We start from the raw sequence: 18,039 nt of genomic DNA on the forward strand, positions 1-18,039 counted from the left end.
TCTAGAGGTGAGGATGGTGCCGTATTTTATCAGTTTTTGCAGACCGAACCATTTTATTACTAACAAAAAAAAGAAGTAAATAGAAATGTTTTTTTTGTTCTGTATTCTCAAGGAAAGTACATTTTTGCAATACGGTAAGATAAACTTCAGTACTTAAGTCAAATAATTAATTCTCAGATTATGCTGCATGCAGGTCGACGAGCTAGCAAACCTGCATATGGCGAGGAGTTCGATCAGCTCCGGAATCCATGACTAACCGTGACAGCAGGGGCGGATCCCATGTGATTCATGGGTATTCACGTGAATACCCATAGAATTTTACCAAAAAAAATTATATATAGGTATGTTATGCATATATACGTAAAAAGTTAGAGGAAAGTGCAGCATGTATAGCTCAAATGAAAAAAAGCCCACTTATTAGCAGCAGCCCGTAAATTCCTCCCCACATTGCCCCAGCGAATAAGCCCACTGCTACTGGCCCAAAAAGAGACTAAACCCTAGTCCCAAGTCCACACTCCTCCCAAATCCCAATCCATGCCTCCACTCCCGCCGACGGGCGACGGCGCATTGAGGGCTCGGCGCTCGGCAGCTCGGCGACGGCGCGTCGCCACCGGCCTCATCTCCCTGGCTGCTGGCTCCCTGTCCCGGTGTCCCCAGTCCAGTTCTCACTCCTCCCAATCCACGCCTCCACTCCGCAACGACGGGCGACGTCGCGACGGCCGATGGCGCATCGAGGGCTCAGCGCTCGGCAGCTTAGCGCGTCACCACCGGCCTCATCTCCCTGACTCCCTGTCCCTGATTCGACGCAGCATCGCCATCGCCGAAGCCCAGCCGCCCAGGCCGTCCGCTGCCGCCGCCGAGCGGCCGAGGCGTCGTCCGGTCGTCGCCTCACACCTGAGGCCTCGACGGCGACTGCCGACGCTGAGCAGCTGAGGGATCAAGATATTGGTAATGCAATTGAACTAATTAATACAAAGATGCAATTGCAGCTATTGCGTGAGGATGATGAAGATGAATGGTAATCTTTTCTGAAAGATATGCCACTTCTTTTTGTGTGAAGCATGGCATCAAAGTTGTTGATATGGATGGCTTCTACAAGCCGGTTGGAAGATCTAAAAGATTATTCAAAAAGGTCAAGAATTTCCCTCGCTTCCATGTTGACATGTTTTATGTTTATAAGCATCATTGATAGACAACTTCGAGAGTTTAATGATAGATTTGATGAGGTAAACACAAAGTTGCTTCTTTGCATGGCGTCCTTCAATCCTATTGATTCATTTGCTGCTTATGACAAGGAAAACTTGGTTAAGCTTGCACAATTTTATCCAAAGGATTTCACAAAATTAGATACAAAGGATTTGCACAATTTATTTCATTTGTCATGTAATTCATTCAAACCATTTATAATTTAGATATCTTTACTTTTGTGCTACTGTTTGTACCTTTAAACATGTCATTGCCACTATGTTGTTATGCTATTATTTATACTTTAAATTTTGCTAGTCCAATTTTTTGAGTTCTGTAAGATTTTTTTTCAACTTTGAATACCCTTTGCTGAAATCCTGGCTCCGCCACTGCGTGACAGCTGCTGCTTTTGGCGATATGCCGGTGACCGAGCAGTAGCAGTAGCAACAGCAGATGGTGGTGGTGGCGGCGGTGTACTGCTTTAGCAAAGGCGGCGGCGACCGAGAATGCTGATGCTGCCGGCGGCAGCGGCGGCAATGACGGTGACCAGTTGCCGCCGATGGCGACTGCGCTGCTCGGCATTTTTGCAATACGTCACTCTCTTGGTTCAAAAATATAAGTGATTTTAACTTAGTAATGTGATTCTAAATATGTTTTTTATTTAATTTTATAGTATTATGATGTGTCATATACAATCAAAATCATTTATATTTTAAAACAAATAGAATACGAAACTTCAGTATTTAAATCTAATCATTAATTGTCAAAAGACATTGAGCACATCATCCTCCCTCGTTGCTGCACATACAATTGAGATATTTTATTTTCTTCAACTCTAAACTACAATTTTCTCATTTTCCGTTAGCACACTATACAAATTGTTAAATAGTATTATGTTTTTTTTTTCAAAAACTGTTTATATATAAATTTCTTTAAATAAATTTATCTTTAAAGTTTATTATAATTAATTATATGCTAATGTCTTATCTCACTTTATGTGTCGTTGAAAAGCTAAACCAAATTGTGCTGATTTGAATTAAGCCCGAGTCACTCGCATATGAGTAGTCCTATTTGTTACGGTCTCACATGCGAATGATTTAGCTTCCTTATACTATACTCTTTTCGTAACAAAATATAATAACCTACTACTGGAACATAAAACCTGTTTAGATTCTTAATACTTGACGGAGCGTGGGGCTCCTCACCGGGAGACCGCGCGGGCCCCCCTTTGCCGGTTCGGCCGGGGGCGCTAAGTGAGGTTCTAAGCCCTTGATCTGTGGAATGGTTCGCGAGAGAGTAAATGCACAAGACACGGGCGATGTAGACAGGTTCGGGCCGCTGAGAAGCGTAATACCCTACTCCTGTGTTCTGGTGGATCTGTGTATGAAGGAGTTACAAAGAGCTGGAGAGCAAGAGAGTTCGAACTCTAGAGACCCTCTCCCTACTCTTTTTCCCAGTCCCCTCTTTTTCTTTTCCCCCCGTCCGTCAGTCCGTCAGTCCCCCCCTCTTGGTAGGCATGGTCCTCCTTTTATATCTCAAGGGGATACCACATACACCATTTCTACCTACCCTTCTTTTGGGTGGGGACCCATCCTACTTTGACCAAAACTTGGCTTGTACCTTCGTCTGACACCGGGATAACCCTGTCCTCCCTCATTAATGGGCGGAGATTTGCAATGGCTGCCGTCCGAATGGCCCTCCGATGGGATGGGTCATACCAACCTCCACTCCGCCGGAAGCAGGTGCAACGTGGAAGCACGGTTGTTTGCTGATGACGCGACCGGCGTCAGACCAGTCACAGACCGGTCATTCTTGTCCACCACGTGTCAGTTTAGCATGCTACACGTCTGCCCTTCTTCATACAATGACTTCCTTGCAATGGTTGCGATGAAGCCTGGAATGTATCTAGCCGGGGCTGACGTGCCAACTCCAGGAGTCCCCACGCCGGCTCCGGCTAGGGACGAGTGCCTGGAGGCTCTCATCATTCCGACGGGACGGGGCGAGGCGTGTGTCAGGCCGCCTGTTGCCCCCTAACCCGCGATCTGACCGGTCTGTGACCGGTCACACACTGCGACCGATCACGGACTAGATAAGCATGTGCTACGCTGCATTAAATGCGGCGTGAGACGCTCGTCCAACCCGCAATAAACGCGGTTAGGTGAGCGCCGCTGTGCTCATCTAACCCACACACGTGGCGCCAAACCCTCAGGGGGTCGGGGCGCCCCAGCCCTCGGGGACGAAACGGGAGCGGCCCGACCCCTCGGGGAGATAGAGGGAGGGGCGGCCTCATCACCCTCGGGCCCGACCCCCCCGAGGGGGTCAGGCCACGTGGGTGACCGCGGCTGCCCCAAACCTCTAGTCAAGATATCCCCGGTCCCATGTCACCGACAATACTAATAAGATAAATCTTATCCGACACGGAAAGAGATCCTCTTACCTACTTGTTGTGCAGTTGAATTACTGATATATAAACCACAACAAAGTAGGATTAATTCATATATCAGTGACAACTACACAGTTAGGTCAAAGGATCCGCTTCCATCCGGCACTAGGTTGGGAGTATTACCATACAAGCTTCCCTTGCTGCCTGCTGCTGGCCACTCCTTGTGTCCACTGTCCACAGATACAAACTCCATTCGTAATTTCGTACGGCCGGTCGGGTTACATCTAGTGCAGGCACGAACACGTACAGACTCCCCTGATTTTTGGATCTATTTAAGCCGAGCTGAGTGAACCAATTGGCCACCACCCACCACGGCTCCAAAACCGCTGCTTTCCTCTAGGTGATCTTGCTCAAATTAATCCCTGGTTAGTCTTTCTCTACCTTGTTAATTTGCATCCACATTATTAATGATACTAAGCACGCTGTTTCATCCTTAATCAGCACAAGCACGTAAGCTGCGCGTACGGTCATTCGGATTAGCAAGTTGCTGATGATAATTAGTCCTTGTTAATTTGGCACTCATTATGCTACATGCAGATCGACGAGCTAAGCAACACCTGCATGGCGAGGAGTTCATCAGCTCCCGAATCCATGGAGGCGGATCACCAGCTGACAGCGACAGTGACAGCTGCTGCTTCCGGCGACATGCCGGTGACCGAGCAGCAGCAGCAGAAACAGATGGTGGCGGTGGCGGCGCCACCGGCGACCGAGAATGCTGATGCTGCCGGCGGCGGCGGCGGCGATAATGGCGACCACTTGCCGCCGACGGCGACATCGTTGCTGGGCGGGGCGAGGAGGACGGGGCTGCATCTGTTCGTGCTGAACGCGAGGAGCGCGCTGAGGCTGGACGAGCTCGGCGCGGAGGTGCTGCGCATCGCCGTGCCGGCGTCGCTGGCGCTGACGGCCGACCCGCTGGCGTCGCTGATCGACACGGCGTTCATCGGCCGGATCGGGTCCGTGGAGATCGCCGCCGTGGGCGTCGCCATCGCGGTGTTCAACCAGGTCATGAAGGTGTGCATCTACCCGCTCGTCAGCGTCACCACCTCCTTCGTCGCCGAGGAGGACGCCATCCTCAGCAAGGGCGCCGCCGGAGCCGACGACGACAACGACGACGGCCACGACGCCAAAGGCCACGGTGCCAGTGCCGCCGCCGTCGCGGATCCGGAGAAGCAGCAGGTGGTGGGTGTGGATTCAGCTGAAACCAATGGCGCCGAGGTCTCGACGGCGGCGGTGCGCACTACTGACGACAAGAAGGCCGCCGCCGCCGGCGTCGGCGTCGGCAAATGCAGGAGGAGATTCGTGCCGTCCGTGACGTCAGCGCTGATCGTAGGCGCGTTCCTCGGTCTGCTCCAGGCCGTATTCCTCGTTGCCGCCGGCAAGCCGCTGCTGCGCATCATGGGCGTCAAGCCGGTCAGTATATATATATATACTCATTTCTGCTCGTTTTCAGATTTCTTTTTTTATGATGTTTTAAATAAAATCCGGCCTCTACATTTCGAAGGATATACATAGCCACAATATTACATCACCAAACAATCGCGGTTACAAACAAGTTCAAAAGCAAACACCACCATAGAAGACAAATAGACGACAAACACATCTAGAACAAGCCTCACAACAAAAGATTTCAATTAACAATTCAATACTTGGAATTCAATACTCTCCAACTCTATCTAGATTTTGAGTAGAATTTCATAATGGTAACTTTCAATTTTTGGTACCCAATCTTCACAGCTTTCTCATCACCCTCTTTAAGATGCAAAGGCCACTGGTGAATCCAGTGCGTCCCCGAAAATAACCTGCATTTTTTTTCAGTTTTCTACAGGAAAAAAATGGTTATTCTTTTACTTTTGATTATTCGTTATTGCTGTATTAGCATCCGGTGTTTGAATTACTGTGTCGATTAATGACAGGGTTCACCAATGATGATCCCTGCACTGCGATACCTGGTAGTGAGATCTCTGGGTGCTCCGGCCGTGCTGCTGTCTCTGGCAATGCAAGGTGTTTTCAGAGGATTCAAGGACACCAAGACACCCTTATATGCAACTGGTAAGTATAAAACATCCTACTCGTATTAATTAGCTACCACTAACAATGAAATTAATGACTGATTTATCATTACGTTTTCTACAGTGACCGGCGACCTAGCGAACATCGCACTGGATCCGATCCTGATATTCACCTGCCGTTTTGGTGTGGTCGGTGCAGCCATTGCCCATGTCATTTCTCAGTAAGGATCGATCACTCTTGTCACTTGTCAGACCGTTATATCCACTAATGTTAACACTAATTTCCCCAAAATTAACCGTGTGATATGTCCTAATATTTCAGGTACCTGATCACGCTGATAATGCTGTGCAAGCTCGTGAGGAAGGTCGATGTCATCCCGTCCAGTCTAAAATCACTCAAGTTTCGTCGTTTCCTCGGATGCGGTAAGCAGAAAAATGGCACGGCATTTTTGGACAGTGAAGTGCAGTGTCTGTTTTTTCTTTTTTTTTCCCTTCCAAGTAGATCAGTAGAAGAAGTAAAGGTGAATAGATTTGTTTGGGTCCAACAAAAATTATCTCGCGGTATCGCTACGACGGTACCTTACGGTACTCAATCATTTTGGAGTATCCAACGATCGAAAACGATTTGATACCATGAGTACCGGTATCTCGAGATATTTTTTTTTTATCGGAGCAAATCTCAGAGGTGAGGAAGCTAGTGGTGATTGATCTGAATATGTGATGCTGCAGGGTTTCTGCTGCTGGCGAGGGTGGTGGCCGTAACGTTCTGCGTGACGCTGGCGGCGTCGCTCGCGGCGCGCCACGGCGCGACAGCCATGGCGGCGTTCCAGATCTGCGCCCAAGTCTGGCTCGCCTCATCGCTCCTCGCCGACGGCCTCGCTGTCGCCGGCCAGGTGAGCTAGCTAGCTAGCTACCTAGCTTAGCTACATTCCGATGATATGCATGGCTGCTTGATTAATTTGGCTTAAATTGATCGATCAATCTCAGGCCTTGCTTGCCAGCGCGTTTGCAAAGAAGGATCACTACAAGGTGGCGGTGACCACCGCCCGCGTGCTGCAGCTCGCCGTTGTCCTCGGCGTTGGGCTGACGGCCTTCCTCGCCGCCGGCATGTGGTTCGGCGCCGGCGTTTTCACCAGCGACGCCGCCGTCATCAGCACCATCCACAGAGGCGTTCCGGTGAGATGTTCATCATAAGCAGGAACAGATTAATCTTCAGAGATTAAGTAAAAAATTGTCTCATGAACATATCTGACGATTGTCTCTAAATCGATCAGTTCGTCGCCGGCACGCAGACGATAAACACGCTGGCCTTCGTCTTCGACGGCGTCAACTTCGGCGCCTCCGACTACGCCTTCGCTGCATACTCCATGGCACGAACACATTAACCTTTGCCTTAATTAAACTTTTTGAATCGATTAAACCTTAAAAAGTTAAAATGGACACCATGTAACTGACAATGCGGCGATGCATCGATTCAATTGCAGGTCGGCGTAGCGGCGGTGACGATCCCGTGCTTGGTTCTTCTCTCGTCGCACGGCGGGTTCGTCGGGATCTGGATCGCCTTGGCCATCTACATGAGCGTCAGAGCATTTGCTAGCACCTGGAGGTAATTGATTAACACTCTAAGATGTGCATTCTTGTGCAAACTGTGTTCGTGATTTTGCAGTCTGAATAAAATCAGCCTGAATTTTAAATTTTGTTCTCGATAATTTGGAAGCAATTTTAAGTTTAACTGCAGCATGACTGATCTAATTACTGAATGTTTTATGAATTTCTGCAGGATGGGAGCAGCCAGGGGGCCGTGGAAGTTTCTTCGCAAATGAGCATATGATCAGTATCTAGCGTAGTAGTATTTTTTTTGCATACTGCTAGTGTATACACGTACGTATACGGGAGTAGTAGTATACATAAAACCACATACGTGTTGTACGTAGTATGTGTCAATGTGTGTCCACTGGAACGAGATTCTCTGCATTACTGTGGCTGACATGTGGGCTCTATTTGCTTAAGGGTCCGTATTGCAGAAGAGTTGAGGCCATGCCCAGCTGCCCACTGCTACCTCCGTTCCATAATAAGTTAACTTAGTACTAGTTTAATTTATTTTGGGATGAAAGGAATAGCTCTTTTTTTTTTGGTGTTTTAATAAGCACAACACATATAATAGTATGATACAATATGACGTCACAACAAATTGGCATTGAGATTTGTCATTTGAGAGAGTAGTCTTCATGTACTACTACTATTTGTTGGCTGTGTAGGCGAGATCCGGCCATTGCTGTACTCAGTCACTCACAGTGTCGCAGTTTGTACCATATATATATCACAGATTATTCACAGCATTCTCCTGTTTATTTTCTATGCTTTCCCCTATATATACTTGATAGACATTTATGGATCATTCTCCTTTTTCTCTCTCTGATGAATGGTCTCTTTAATTTTATTGCTGATGCTGATTAATCTCTCATGACTGACAGTTATGAGAGGCAAAACGAATAACAGTTAAAATCGCTATATATATATTTATATATCTCCGAGATCACGAAGAAGAACAAGAGATTACAAACACAAGAACACTGAATGATTCGATGAAAGAAAAAAAGCCTGCATGCATGGCATGCAACTGCAACAAATAGAGATTAACAAAAAATAATTAAAAACACACGAACAAAATTAATCAGGAAGATCAACACGAAGCCGGACTAAGAATCATCAGTTTGATGCGGCCGCGTGTGAAGGATCAACCAGCCGGGGTTGGTGGTATCAGACGGTCACGCGCTGTTCATGCTGAAGCTGTTCTGCCTGTTCGCGCGCACGCCCACGCCGGCGCCGACGTTGGCGCCGACGTTGGCACCGACGTTGGCGCCGATGCCCGCACCAGCGCCAGCGCCGGCGCCAGCGCCGACGTTGGCACCGACGTTGGCACCGATGCCGGCGCGAGCGCCGACTCCCGCACCAGCGCCAGCACCAGCACCAGCACCAGCGCCGACGCCGGCGCCGACGTTGGCACCGACGTTAGCTCCGATGCCAGCGCGAGCTCCAGCGCCGACTCCCGCACCAGCGCCAGCGCCAGCACCAGCACCAGCGCCGACGCCAGCGCCGACGTTCGCACCGACGTTAGCACCGATGCCGGCGCGAGCGCCAGCGCCGACTCCTGCGCCAGCGCCAGCGCCAGCACCAGCGCCGACGCCCGTACCAGCGCCAGCACCGACGTTAGCACCGATGCCAACGCGAGCTCCAGCGCCGACGCCGGCGCCGACGCCAGCACCAACGCCAGCGCCGACCTTCGCACCAACGCCAGCACCGACCTTCGCACCGACGCCAGCACCAGCGCCAACGCCGACGCCAGCACCGACCTTCGCACCGACGCCAGCACCAGCGCCAACGCCGACGCCAGCACCAACCTTCGCACCGACGCCAGCACCGACGTTCGCACCAACGCCAGCGCGTGCTCCAACGCCGGCGCCAGCACCGACCTTCGCACCGACGCCAGCACCGACCTTCGCACCTACGCCAGCGCCGACGCCAGCACCGACGCCGGCGCGAGCGCCAACGCCGACGTTAGCTCCGATGCCAGCGCCGACGCCAGCGCCAGCGCCAGCACCAGCGCCAGCGCGAGCACCGGCGCCGGCGCCGGCGCCGCCGTTCAGGCTGAAGCTGGCCTGGCGGGTGACGCCGACGTTGGCCTCGATGGCCGCCGCGTGGTGGCCGAGCAGCAGAAGCAGCGCCAGCACCGCCATGCCCAGCACCGTCGCCCGCACCTCGCCGGACCTCGCCGCCATCGCCGCTGCTTCCTTCTTCGACGGATTGGCTCGTTTATTGAGCTTGGATTATTACTGCAATCTTGATGGGTGGAGACTTGGAGATCGATGGATGCTTCGTGTTCTTGGGAGCTCCTTTTATAGCTTGAGAGGAGTGGATAGGAGAGGATTAAGGGGAGGCGCTTTGTTTTGTGGTGGTGGTGCTTAAGAGTAGGCGAATGGTGAGACATTGTCAATTTTGGAAGGTCAAGTTCGGAATTCTCGCATATGCATGCATGCAATGGACTGAGTTACTGCCCTTTTTTTCAGTTCATATTCTTTCTGCAGATAGAGCAATCTTATTGGTATTTTCTGAACTTTATAGGGAGCAGCTCTGCATCTGTACTGTCAGGAAGGTGCCAAGACATTATTCCCTGAAGTTATAACGGGGGATATTGCTGTATATTGTTTTAGTAGCTTTCCATTTTACAATGATCAATGGCATAAGAGAAAGAGAAATTTTACCGTCGTTGAGATGTACTAAAATTTGCACTAAATTTCCGTACCTTCTATTACCGGAGGTACTAAATTTCAACCCCATGGTCCTGGAGTGCAATTCTTAAAATGCTGACACTTTCTTTTAAATTATTCCATCAAGTTCCTCCTTGGTTTCCTCTCAAAAAAAAAAAAGTTCCTCCTTGGTTGTTACTGTTGTTCCCCCTTGACATATAAATCTGAATAAGTGAAACATCCACTTTTTTTAAAAAAATAAATGCATATTTATTATTTAACATGGGAGACTATGTCACTTTGGAAGCATTTTCTTGTTACCATGGTTTCCTCAAAAAAAAAAATAATAATCTTGTTACCATTGTTGTATCCCTTTCTTAATACAGTCTTTTTGCGCATTCTGTAAAAAGGAAAAAGAAAGAGAAAATCTTGTAGGCCTTTGAGAATTCTCCATTGATCAGAAACTATATTCAGATCACTGAATTGACCCTCATGTATTTTACCGCCAGGTTCTTCACACTGTGAAAGTCTCGTAGGAAGATTTGTTGCAAGATAAACAAGTAACAGTAACCTCTGACACATTATGGGTGCTGCCGTGAGGAGTCAAAACAGGCCGAGAAACCCTCATCAGTTCCATCTTCAGCCTTCGGTTCTCCTTGTTTAGGCCCTCCAACCACCTCGGTTCTTGCATTCTTCTTCGATCTGCTTATGTTTGGTCCTAAAATTTTCGACAAAAGCAATCATCAGAAAAACTGCAGTTCATAAATCTTGATGAATTCAGTTTTCAGAGGTCTTAGAAGTTAGAATCCATGCATGTGAATGAAATGCAAGTACCGGGCTCTTCTGTTCTGAAACCAGACTTCAACTTGGCGTGGTTTTATGTTCAGCTTCTCCGCAAGCCCTTGTTTTAGTGCCTAATTTCAGTCATTAAATAGCAGGAAACATGGGATTTTTGTCATGCATCAATGTTCAGAGATCACAAATTTGAACTTACTTGGTCGAGATTGCTGCCAGCTTCATACATATTTTCCAGCACAGTCAATTGTTCTTCGCTAAGCCTTAGCTTCTTCCTCACATGGCCACTGTTATGATCTTGATCTCCAAGGTTGAATTTGTGATCTGTCACTTCTTTCAGTCTGAATTTTCTGTTGGATATTGAGTGCTTGCTAGCAGCTCCAACTCCAAGGGAAAGCATGGTCATTTCCTCCTTTTCTTCCATGTTAGTATACACTCTTGATTGGAACCAATAAGCAGTCTTGCACAATGGCCTCTGCCAATCCCTGTATATATTGTAAAATTGTGGCAGTTTCGTTCTGATATTGATTAGGGAAGAGACATGTCTCGCAGAGGGAAGCAGATATTGAACCAATCAATTGCCTATGTAAATGCTTCAGGGACGTTTCAGAAAGCATCATGCTGGAAGTTGTGTAGGCAAGATAAATACTAGTAGCAGATTATTTTTCCCTTATCATTCCAGTTTTGCGTTTGTTTGTCGACCAATTGGAGTGTGCCACGTGGCCTGTAAGTTATTATTAAAGAAATATAACTTAACCTTCATTTATGCTCCCTAAATATTCGACGCCGTTGACTTTTTTAAATATGTTTGACCGTTCGTCTTATTCAAAAAAATTTAAGTAATTATTAATTCTTTTCCTATCATTTGATTCATTCTTAAATATATTTTTATGTATACATATAGTTTTATATATTTCACAAAAGTTTTTGAATAAGACAAACGGTCAAACATGTGCTAAAAAGTCAACGGCGTCAAATATTTAGGGACGGAGAGAGTATTAGTTAGCTTGGTAAAGTTTCAGTTCTTTCAAAAAATAAAAAAAAGGTTTCAGCGATAGGACAGTCTCAGAAAATGAACCTAGTGTCAGAAATACAGTGTTAATTATCAGTCAGCTTGTTTGAATTGTATGTTTCCTTTTGACTGGGTTTACTGAAACTTAAGTTACAAAACATTTATGTCCTAGGTTATTTTCACAAACCACGGAGAGAACGTGCCAAGTAATCCAATCCTGAACAAGGACCGAAATTATTAAGAGAATTGCCATGATATGCGTACTTGAACCAAGTGCAGGATTAAAAGAAAAAATACATATAACTGAATCAGCTCATAAACATTTGAGCCAACAGTAGCATCAGCAGTGTCATAATTATTTCTCACTGCAAGGTAAGTTCGTGGTAGTGGTCCATAAGATTATGCTGTAAATTAAGGAGAGAAAAAGAGTCTTGTCTTTCAGTTAAAGAGCCAGGAGACTTCATCAAGCTGGCACTCCTGATTCTTCCAGGCTTCAGAGTAATATTAGGCTTCCCAGCAGGCAACCAATTTACATGCCACTGGCAGCCTTGGTGACCTCCTTGAGAGCACGCATGATCTCATCGGCCTTCAGATCACCCTTTGTGAAAGCAATCAAGGGGCTCTCGGATGGGACAACATCTTCCCTCTGGTAACTCCCTGAGCTCCTCACCAGCTGCTCCGAGCCCTTCTCGGTGACGCCGCGGATGATCACCGTCTTGTGTAACCCTGACAGCATCTCCTCGTGATCGGTGTCGCCGTGCTCCCCGACGATCAGATACATGTTTCCCACAGACAGGCCCCAGCGTACGAAAAGATACCTGAATTTACGAGAAATTGCCAATAAGACCATCTGTTGCCGTAAATGCTACAGTAATCACACTACAGTGTGTAAAACTTGTATGTAGACTTCACCTGAGTGCTTGTGACCTCGATGCTAGAAGAGGAACAACTTGAAGCCTTGTTGCATTCCTGCAGTACATGAGATGGCATCGGAGGCCACGCATCCTCACCCTCTCCCGCATCTCATCGATCGTCCTCACCTAAAAAATGAAGCAGAATTCAGATTCAGAATTTCAGATACCAACAAATTAGAACATTTTTCAATGTGTCAGGAGATTGTGATTAAGTAGAATGCAGGGCGCTGTACGGACCTTATTGGGGTCTTTGATGAAGAAGGAGACACAGTGGGGGTTGCAGGACTCCACGTCCGGTTCGACATTGGTGCCGGATCCGTCGTGCGCGAGCTTGGCAATGGTCTGCTTGGCGCCGTCGTGAGACCACCGGTGGTTGATGTGCAGCAGGTAGTCCTGGTCGGGGCGCAGCCTCCCCCCGGCGTCCACACACTGCGCCGTGCTGGGGTAGTACACCTCGCTGCCGCTGCCGCAGATGAGCGCGTCGAAGTCGGTCGGTGGGATCTTGCCCAGCTGCAGAAGCTTGAGCGTCTCCGGCAGCGGCATCGCCGTCGACAGCGCGAACCCGGAGATCCTGGACATCTGGGAGTCCGACCGGACAGCCCTGAACACCTCCTGGATCACCTGCAGCATCCTCTTGCTGGCGCTGCCATCGTCGCCGTAGCAGTCCACGGCTATGACGAACAGCCTGCGGCGTCGGCGGAGGAGCGGGTACTTGTTCATGGCACCGGAGGTGGCGGTGGCGGCCGCTTCGGCCGGAATCTTGGCGCCGTCCGTGTCCGCGGGAGACGACCGCTTGATCTTGTTCATGATCCTCTGCACCGAGTCCTGCGGGTCCGACGATGGCGCGTCGTTCATGGATGACCCCCGCTCGCCGTCGATGGACAGGCGCAGCGAGAGGTCCTGGACGTCCATGAGCGAGTCCTCCAGGGCTTCCTCCTCCTCGGCGGCCGCGTCCGCCGGCGTGTCCATCAGCCAGCGCGGGTTCCTGATCCGGCATCCGGCTATCCTGGTGAGGTATGTCCGGCAATGCTCCGGCCACGAGTAGAGCTGGATGTTGCGCAGGCCGTTCTTCCGGCACTCCTGCCACAGGTTCTTGTCCGCCACCAGCTTCAGCAGCGCGTCGGCAATGGCGTGCTGGTCATGCGGGTCTACCAGCAGTCCATTGTTCAGAGCCTGCAAACACCATGAATACGCACACGGATATGAATTCTTTGCACAAATATTGCGGTTGTACACAAGATTTGGCGAGGATGGATGCTTACATTTTTAATGTCAACCGGACCGCCGTTCTTGGTGGCGACGATCGGGAGACCGTGAGCCGCAGCCTAAATAAATGCCATGAGTTTGTCAGTTAAGCTGTACATGAAAGAATAATAATCAGGTGGTTGTCAGAGAATTGAACTATGAGAAGACCTCGATCAGGGTGAGACCGAAAGGCTCAACAAGAGCAGGATTGATGAAGACGCCCTGCAAAAGGAGAGCGGATGTTTTTGGTTAGTTACAAGTTACAGAAGATGAAACAGAGTGGGGACATGGCTAAGCTGAAACAGAGTGAGGACATGACTGGTGACAGACCTTCATCTTCCCTGTGAGGCGATAAATCTCCGGTACGTCTGACTGCTTGTGATGCTTGGGGAATGCAACACTTCCGTACAGATCATACTTGTCGATCAGCTTCAGGACAGTGGTGAGGACGCTTGCATTGCCAGCGGACATCTCATCGATGTCATCCCTGTTCCCCATGATCAGAATCTGCAACAAAAGGCAAATTTTATTGCTAGGTACTAGTAATACATGAATTATGCAATTGTACAAGAATGTTCAGAAGCATTGTATATACTACTTTTGTGACTTGAAATATTTGCAAGTAGTATGCAATTGTACATACTACTTGAAATATTTTTTGTACTTTGTGTTCATGACAGATGGATTAGCTTTTGGGGTGCAACTATAATCTAATATTACTATTTACTAGTATTGTACTGGTAAAGTGCTGAAAATGCAGTTATTCTTCCTTGCGAATAAAAAAAAGGAAATGTAGTTATTCAAGTAACTGTTGCTTACTAGGTTTGCAAGTTCCCTCAGTGGGCGACATTCTCCAAATGCTTTGACAAGGGTGGTGATGTTCTTCTTTGGATCAGGTCTTGACAGAGCCAGAATCATTGGCTTGTGGGGATTGGTCAAAAACCGCATCACCTATAATAAACAATTTCATCAGCATTTGAAATCCATTTGAAGGGAACAATTATACATTTGAAGAGGAAATCCAGAAACCAACCTCAGCCCAGATTGGGGGCAGTGACCTCGGCGAGGCAATCTCAAAGTCTTTGCCATCATCTCCATCGCTGGTATCTTCAGGAACCACAACACTGCTGAAATCCATCCCAGGAGGAATTACCTGTGGAGGAGTGTGCATAATAATTACCAAAAACATAAATCACACATACAAAACAAAATTGATTACCACAAGTTTCAAGTCAAACACAAGATCTGTGGAAATTTGTCAGATATGATACAGTACTATTACGCTTATTATTGAACACTTACCACCATTCTAGGCATAAAACGGCCGTGGCAGCTAACTCCGCGCCTCGCACGAGCCCTCAAAACTTTCTCTAGCTTGACATCAAAGCCATCATACAGTCCCCATTGCTCATCAATCTCCTGCCTTGTACTCGTTATGACAAGCTCCGCTGCATCCAAGGCCAGCTCCTCACCCTCAATGCGCCTCATGATCTTGTAAGTTGAGTCAATCTCCTCCTTCGACATGCGCCCTTGCTTCATGATCTGCTCCAGCTTGTTCCTCCCAAGTGAATGACCGGTGAGAACCATCGGCACATTCAGCGCACCAGAAAGAAGAGCAGCGACATCTCCAGCATCGGCATAGTGGCCATGGATTACATATGGCAAGACCAGCTTCCCATTGCTAACCTGTTCCCCCAGAGCCTTGGACATGTTCAGGATATGCGCGAGAGCTCCGTCGACAAACTCTTGGAGGTAAGGCCACAGGGCCTCTTTACGGAGGTACTTGTCCCTTGGACCGCACGGAATGCGCACAATGTACGCACCAGCACTCTCACCGCTTCCCTCTCCGTCAGTGGAACCGGAGGTTAACATTTCAGTAGGCTCCCCATAGCTCCAGTCCACTTCAGGAGATGACACTTGACGAGTAAACAGATCCACTCTGTACACGCCAGGCATCATTGCAAGTGCTCTTGCGAGTTCAACAACATATTTCACCTGCAAGACATGAAAAACAGTAATACGCAACCATGCAGGGCTGGGTGATAAGAATTTTTTTTTTTTGAACTAGGGCTGGAGATGATAAGAAATATCTGCTCAAAAGAAAAGAAAAGATCAATCATGTTTTACCTGTCCTCCAGTATCTGAATCCCGACCAAGTTCCATGTTATCGCCACGAACTAGACCATGAAGACTAAAGTAGAACAAAGAATAAAGGAACTCAGTAAAATTTTGCAATTTAGTGGCATATACAGAATGGCACCAATGAGTAAAGTAAGCGGTATAAGACCTGATGAGCACAATGTACAGCTTTTTCTCCTTGTTCTCGTCGGACCAGCTGACGGTGAGCTCTGAGAAGTTCCTCTGGAACTTCTTCTTCATGGGAGTGTCTTGCTGTGCCAATTCACCGACGGTGTCCGCCTTCTCGCCTTCAAACAGATCCTCTGCAAGGTCCTCCGAAGTCTCGCGGCGCACCTGCTCCTGCTCCTTCCTCCGTGCAGAAATCCTCAGGATTCCCTCAAGCTCCAGCTGCTCACATAAAAATTTAGGCAATCTCAGAAACAAATACCTTTTAGGAGCATCATGAACAGTCATAATTTTTTTTCTCATCGAAAAGAACACAATAAACTCACTTTTGGCATGGCCAATTGAGTGGTTTTAAAAAGATCCTGTTTCCTACTCTTGGAAAAGGAAAAAAGATAGCACACTCATCGTCCATTACTGACACCGTTGGGTTGCCATACTTTCTTCTTTCCACAAACGTGTGTGGTGCATAATACAAACTACATGATCTACAAGGGACTATAATCATATCTGAAATTAATTGAACACTCTGATCTTTTCTTGAAAGCAGAAAAGAATCATGCCAACGGCCTGATCTAGCCCTACACGACAATTTAGCCGATCTATCGTTACCACTAAAAATTATCTGAATCCTTGTAAAGGATATTATATGGTATCGTGTTGATGAATAGTTAAAGCACTCCGTATAACATAGTTCCGACAAGATTTTCTTTTAAAATCAAAATCTGAATTTTCTGTCGAATAGAAAGTTCAGAAGTATCTCGGAGATAATTAATTCAGTCATGCAGAGAGCACGAGAAACTAAATTAAATCAACCATGAACACGAGAAAGAAAGAAAAAGACAGGGAGAGATCGATGCATGCCTGCTTCTTCTTTCTCGCGAGGTGCCAGATGCGCCAGCACATGTTCTCGAGGCGGGTGCTCCGCTCGCGGGCGTTGCGGGTGGCGACGACCTTGATCCACGTCCGGTGGAGGTCGCTCTCGTCGACGCCCTTCACCACCTCCTCCACGAAGTAGTGCGTCGGATTGAAGTTCATGTGCGGGCCACGCGGGCTCGCCGCCCCCGCCGCCGGCGACCTCGGGTCGACTCCCCCTCCCCCTCCACCTCCACCGCCACCTCCACCTCCACCACCACCTCCTCCGCCGCCTCCACCTCCCCCCGCCGCGCCGCCGCTGTCCAGTATCGCCTCCAGGTAGCCATTGATCCACTCGTTCCCCGCCATCTCTCGATCAGCCGATGCTCTCCAATTCCTGGATCAACCGAGCGCGATCACTTGCATCGATCGATCGATCGCCGGTTAATCGCTTCCCTACCCCTGTTCGATCGAGAGAGAGAATCGGCGAGGTTTGCTAATGGCGGAACCGATCAAATCAAACTGATCAAGAGAGAGAGAGAGAGAGAGAGGAAAAGGGCAAAGCGTCACGTACCACGTATCAAACCCGGGAAGCGAGGAGAGAGAAAGCAAGAGAGAGAATTAGAGGAGTCCGTGGCTTGGTGGACGCGCGCTTCTAGGCGTTCGGTTGCGAGGAGGAGAAGGAGAAGCACTGGACGAGGAGAGAGAGGATGAGAGGGAGGCGCGGCGGGTGACACGTGGCAGGGTGTGGCCCCCCCGGGTTTGGAGGAGTTCGGGGCTCTCTGGACTGGACTGTTGCGGGTGTGGGCCCGCATGGCAGTGGGAGAGATTGTGTAAGTCGGTGGGCCATGGGGCCCACGGTGGTCTCGTGCTCGCGCCGCGGTTGATCTTTTCGGGATGATCCGAGCCGTCCGTGCGTCATCCGGTGGTTACAAACTGAAAGATATCCGTCAGGGCGCAAATAAAAAGGATATTCCGCTTTTCGTCGATCTCTAATTTGTTATCCCAATGTAGTACTTGCAGTACCAAATTA

The 18,039-nt window shown here is 48.6% G+C and overlaps 4 protein-coding genes across 7 annotated transcripts; 2 read left to right on the top strand and 2 right to left on the bottom strand.

The window, feature by feature from the left end:
- Positions 1–3,854: 3,854 nt before the first annotated feature.
- On the top strand, positions 3,855–7,976 carry LOC107275911 (protein DETOXIFICATION 42). 2 transcript variants are annotated; one of them, XM_015787655.3, is made up of 10 exons: positions 3,855–3,993; positions 4,166–5,038; positions 5,542–5,677; positions 5,762–5,858; positions 5,960–6,060; positions 6,367–6,530; positions 6,625–6,813; positions 6,912–7,007; positions 7,122–7,243; positions 7,418–7,976. In XM_015787655.3, exons 2-10 carry the CDS (start codon positions 4,190–4,192, stop codon positions 7,458–7,460), a joined length of 1,797 nt encoding a protein of 598 aa, XP_015643141.1. In that variant the 5' UTR covers positions 3,855–3,993; positions 4,166–4,189; the 3' UTR covers positions 7,461–7,976. The 2 variants fall into 2 exon arrangements, with proteins under 2 accessions (XP_015643141.1, XP_066166589.1); XM_066310492.1 differs by having other exon boundaries at positions 3,930–3,993; positions 4,070–5,038.
- Positions 7,977–8,354: 378 nt separating this feature from the next.
- On the top strand, positions 8,355–9,482 carry LOC9270578 (uncharacterized). Its single transcript, XM_015784638.1, has one exon. The coding sequence runs from the start codon at positions 8,355–8,357 to the stop codon at positions 9,480–9,482; it is 1,128 nt and encodes a 375-aa protein (XP_015640124.1).
- A 1,062-nt stretch (positions 9,483–10,544) lies between these two features.
- Positions 10,545–11,103, bottom strand: LOC136355511 (homeobox-leucine zipper protein HOX19-like). The gene is made up of 3 exons (XM_066308190.1): positions 10,879–11,103; positions 10,719–10,798; positions 10,545–10,602 (listed from the first exon to the last, which is right to left on the bottom strand). The coding sequence occupies exons 1-3, from the start codon at positions 11,101–11,103 to the stop codon at positions 10,545–10,547; spliced, it is 363 nt and encodes a 120-aa protein (XP_066164287.1).
- Positions 11,104–11,898: 795 nt separating this feature from the next.
- LOC4324364 (probable sucrose-phosphate synthase 1) lies at positions 11,899–17,663 on the bottom strand. Of its 3 annotated transcripts, none has more exons than XM_066310494.1 (13): positions 17,581–17,663; positions 17,016–17,403; positions 16,138–16,376; positions 15,978–16,041; positions 15,153–15,845; positions 14,884–15,003; positions 14,670–14,801; positions 14,181–14,357; positions 14,019–14,072; positions 13,868–13,930; positions 12,843–13,778; positions 12,604–12,731; positions 11,899–12,509 (listed from the first exon to the last, which is right to left on the bottom strand). In XM_066310494.1, exons 2-13 carry the CDS (start codon positions 17,373–17,375, stop codon positions 12,221–12,223), a joined length of 3,255 nt encoding a protein of 1,084 aa, XP_066166591.1. In that variant the 5' UTR covers positions 17,376–17,403; positions 17,581–17,663; the 3' UTR covers positions 11,899–12,220. The 3 variants fall into 3 exon arrangements, with proteins under 3 accessions (XP_066166591.1, XP_015621705.1, XP_015621706.1); XM_015766219.3 differs by having other exon boundaries at positions 17,016–17,468; XM_015766220.3 differs by having other exon boundaries at positions 17,016–17,502.
- Positions 17,664–18,039: the final 376 nt, after the last annotated feature.

Source organism: Oryza sativa, chromosome 1 (genome assembly GCF_034140825.1).
Source record: "Oryza sativa Japonica Group chromosome 1, ASM3414082v1".
Taxonomy (NCBI): Eukaryota; Viridiplantae; Streptophyta; class Magnoliopsida; order Poales; family Poaceae; genus Oryza; species Oryza sativa.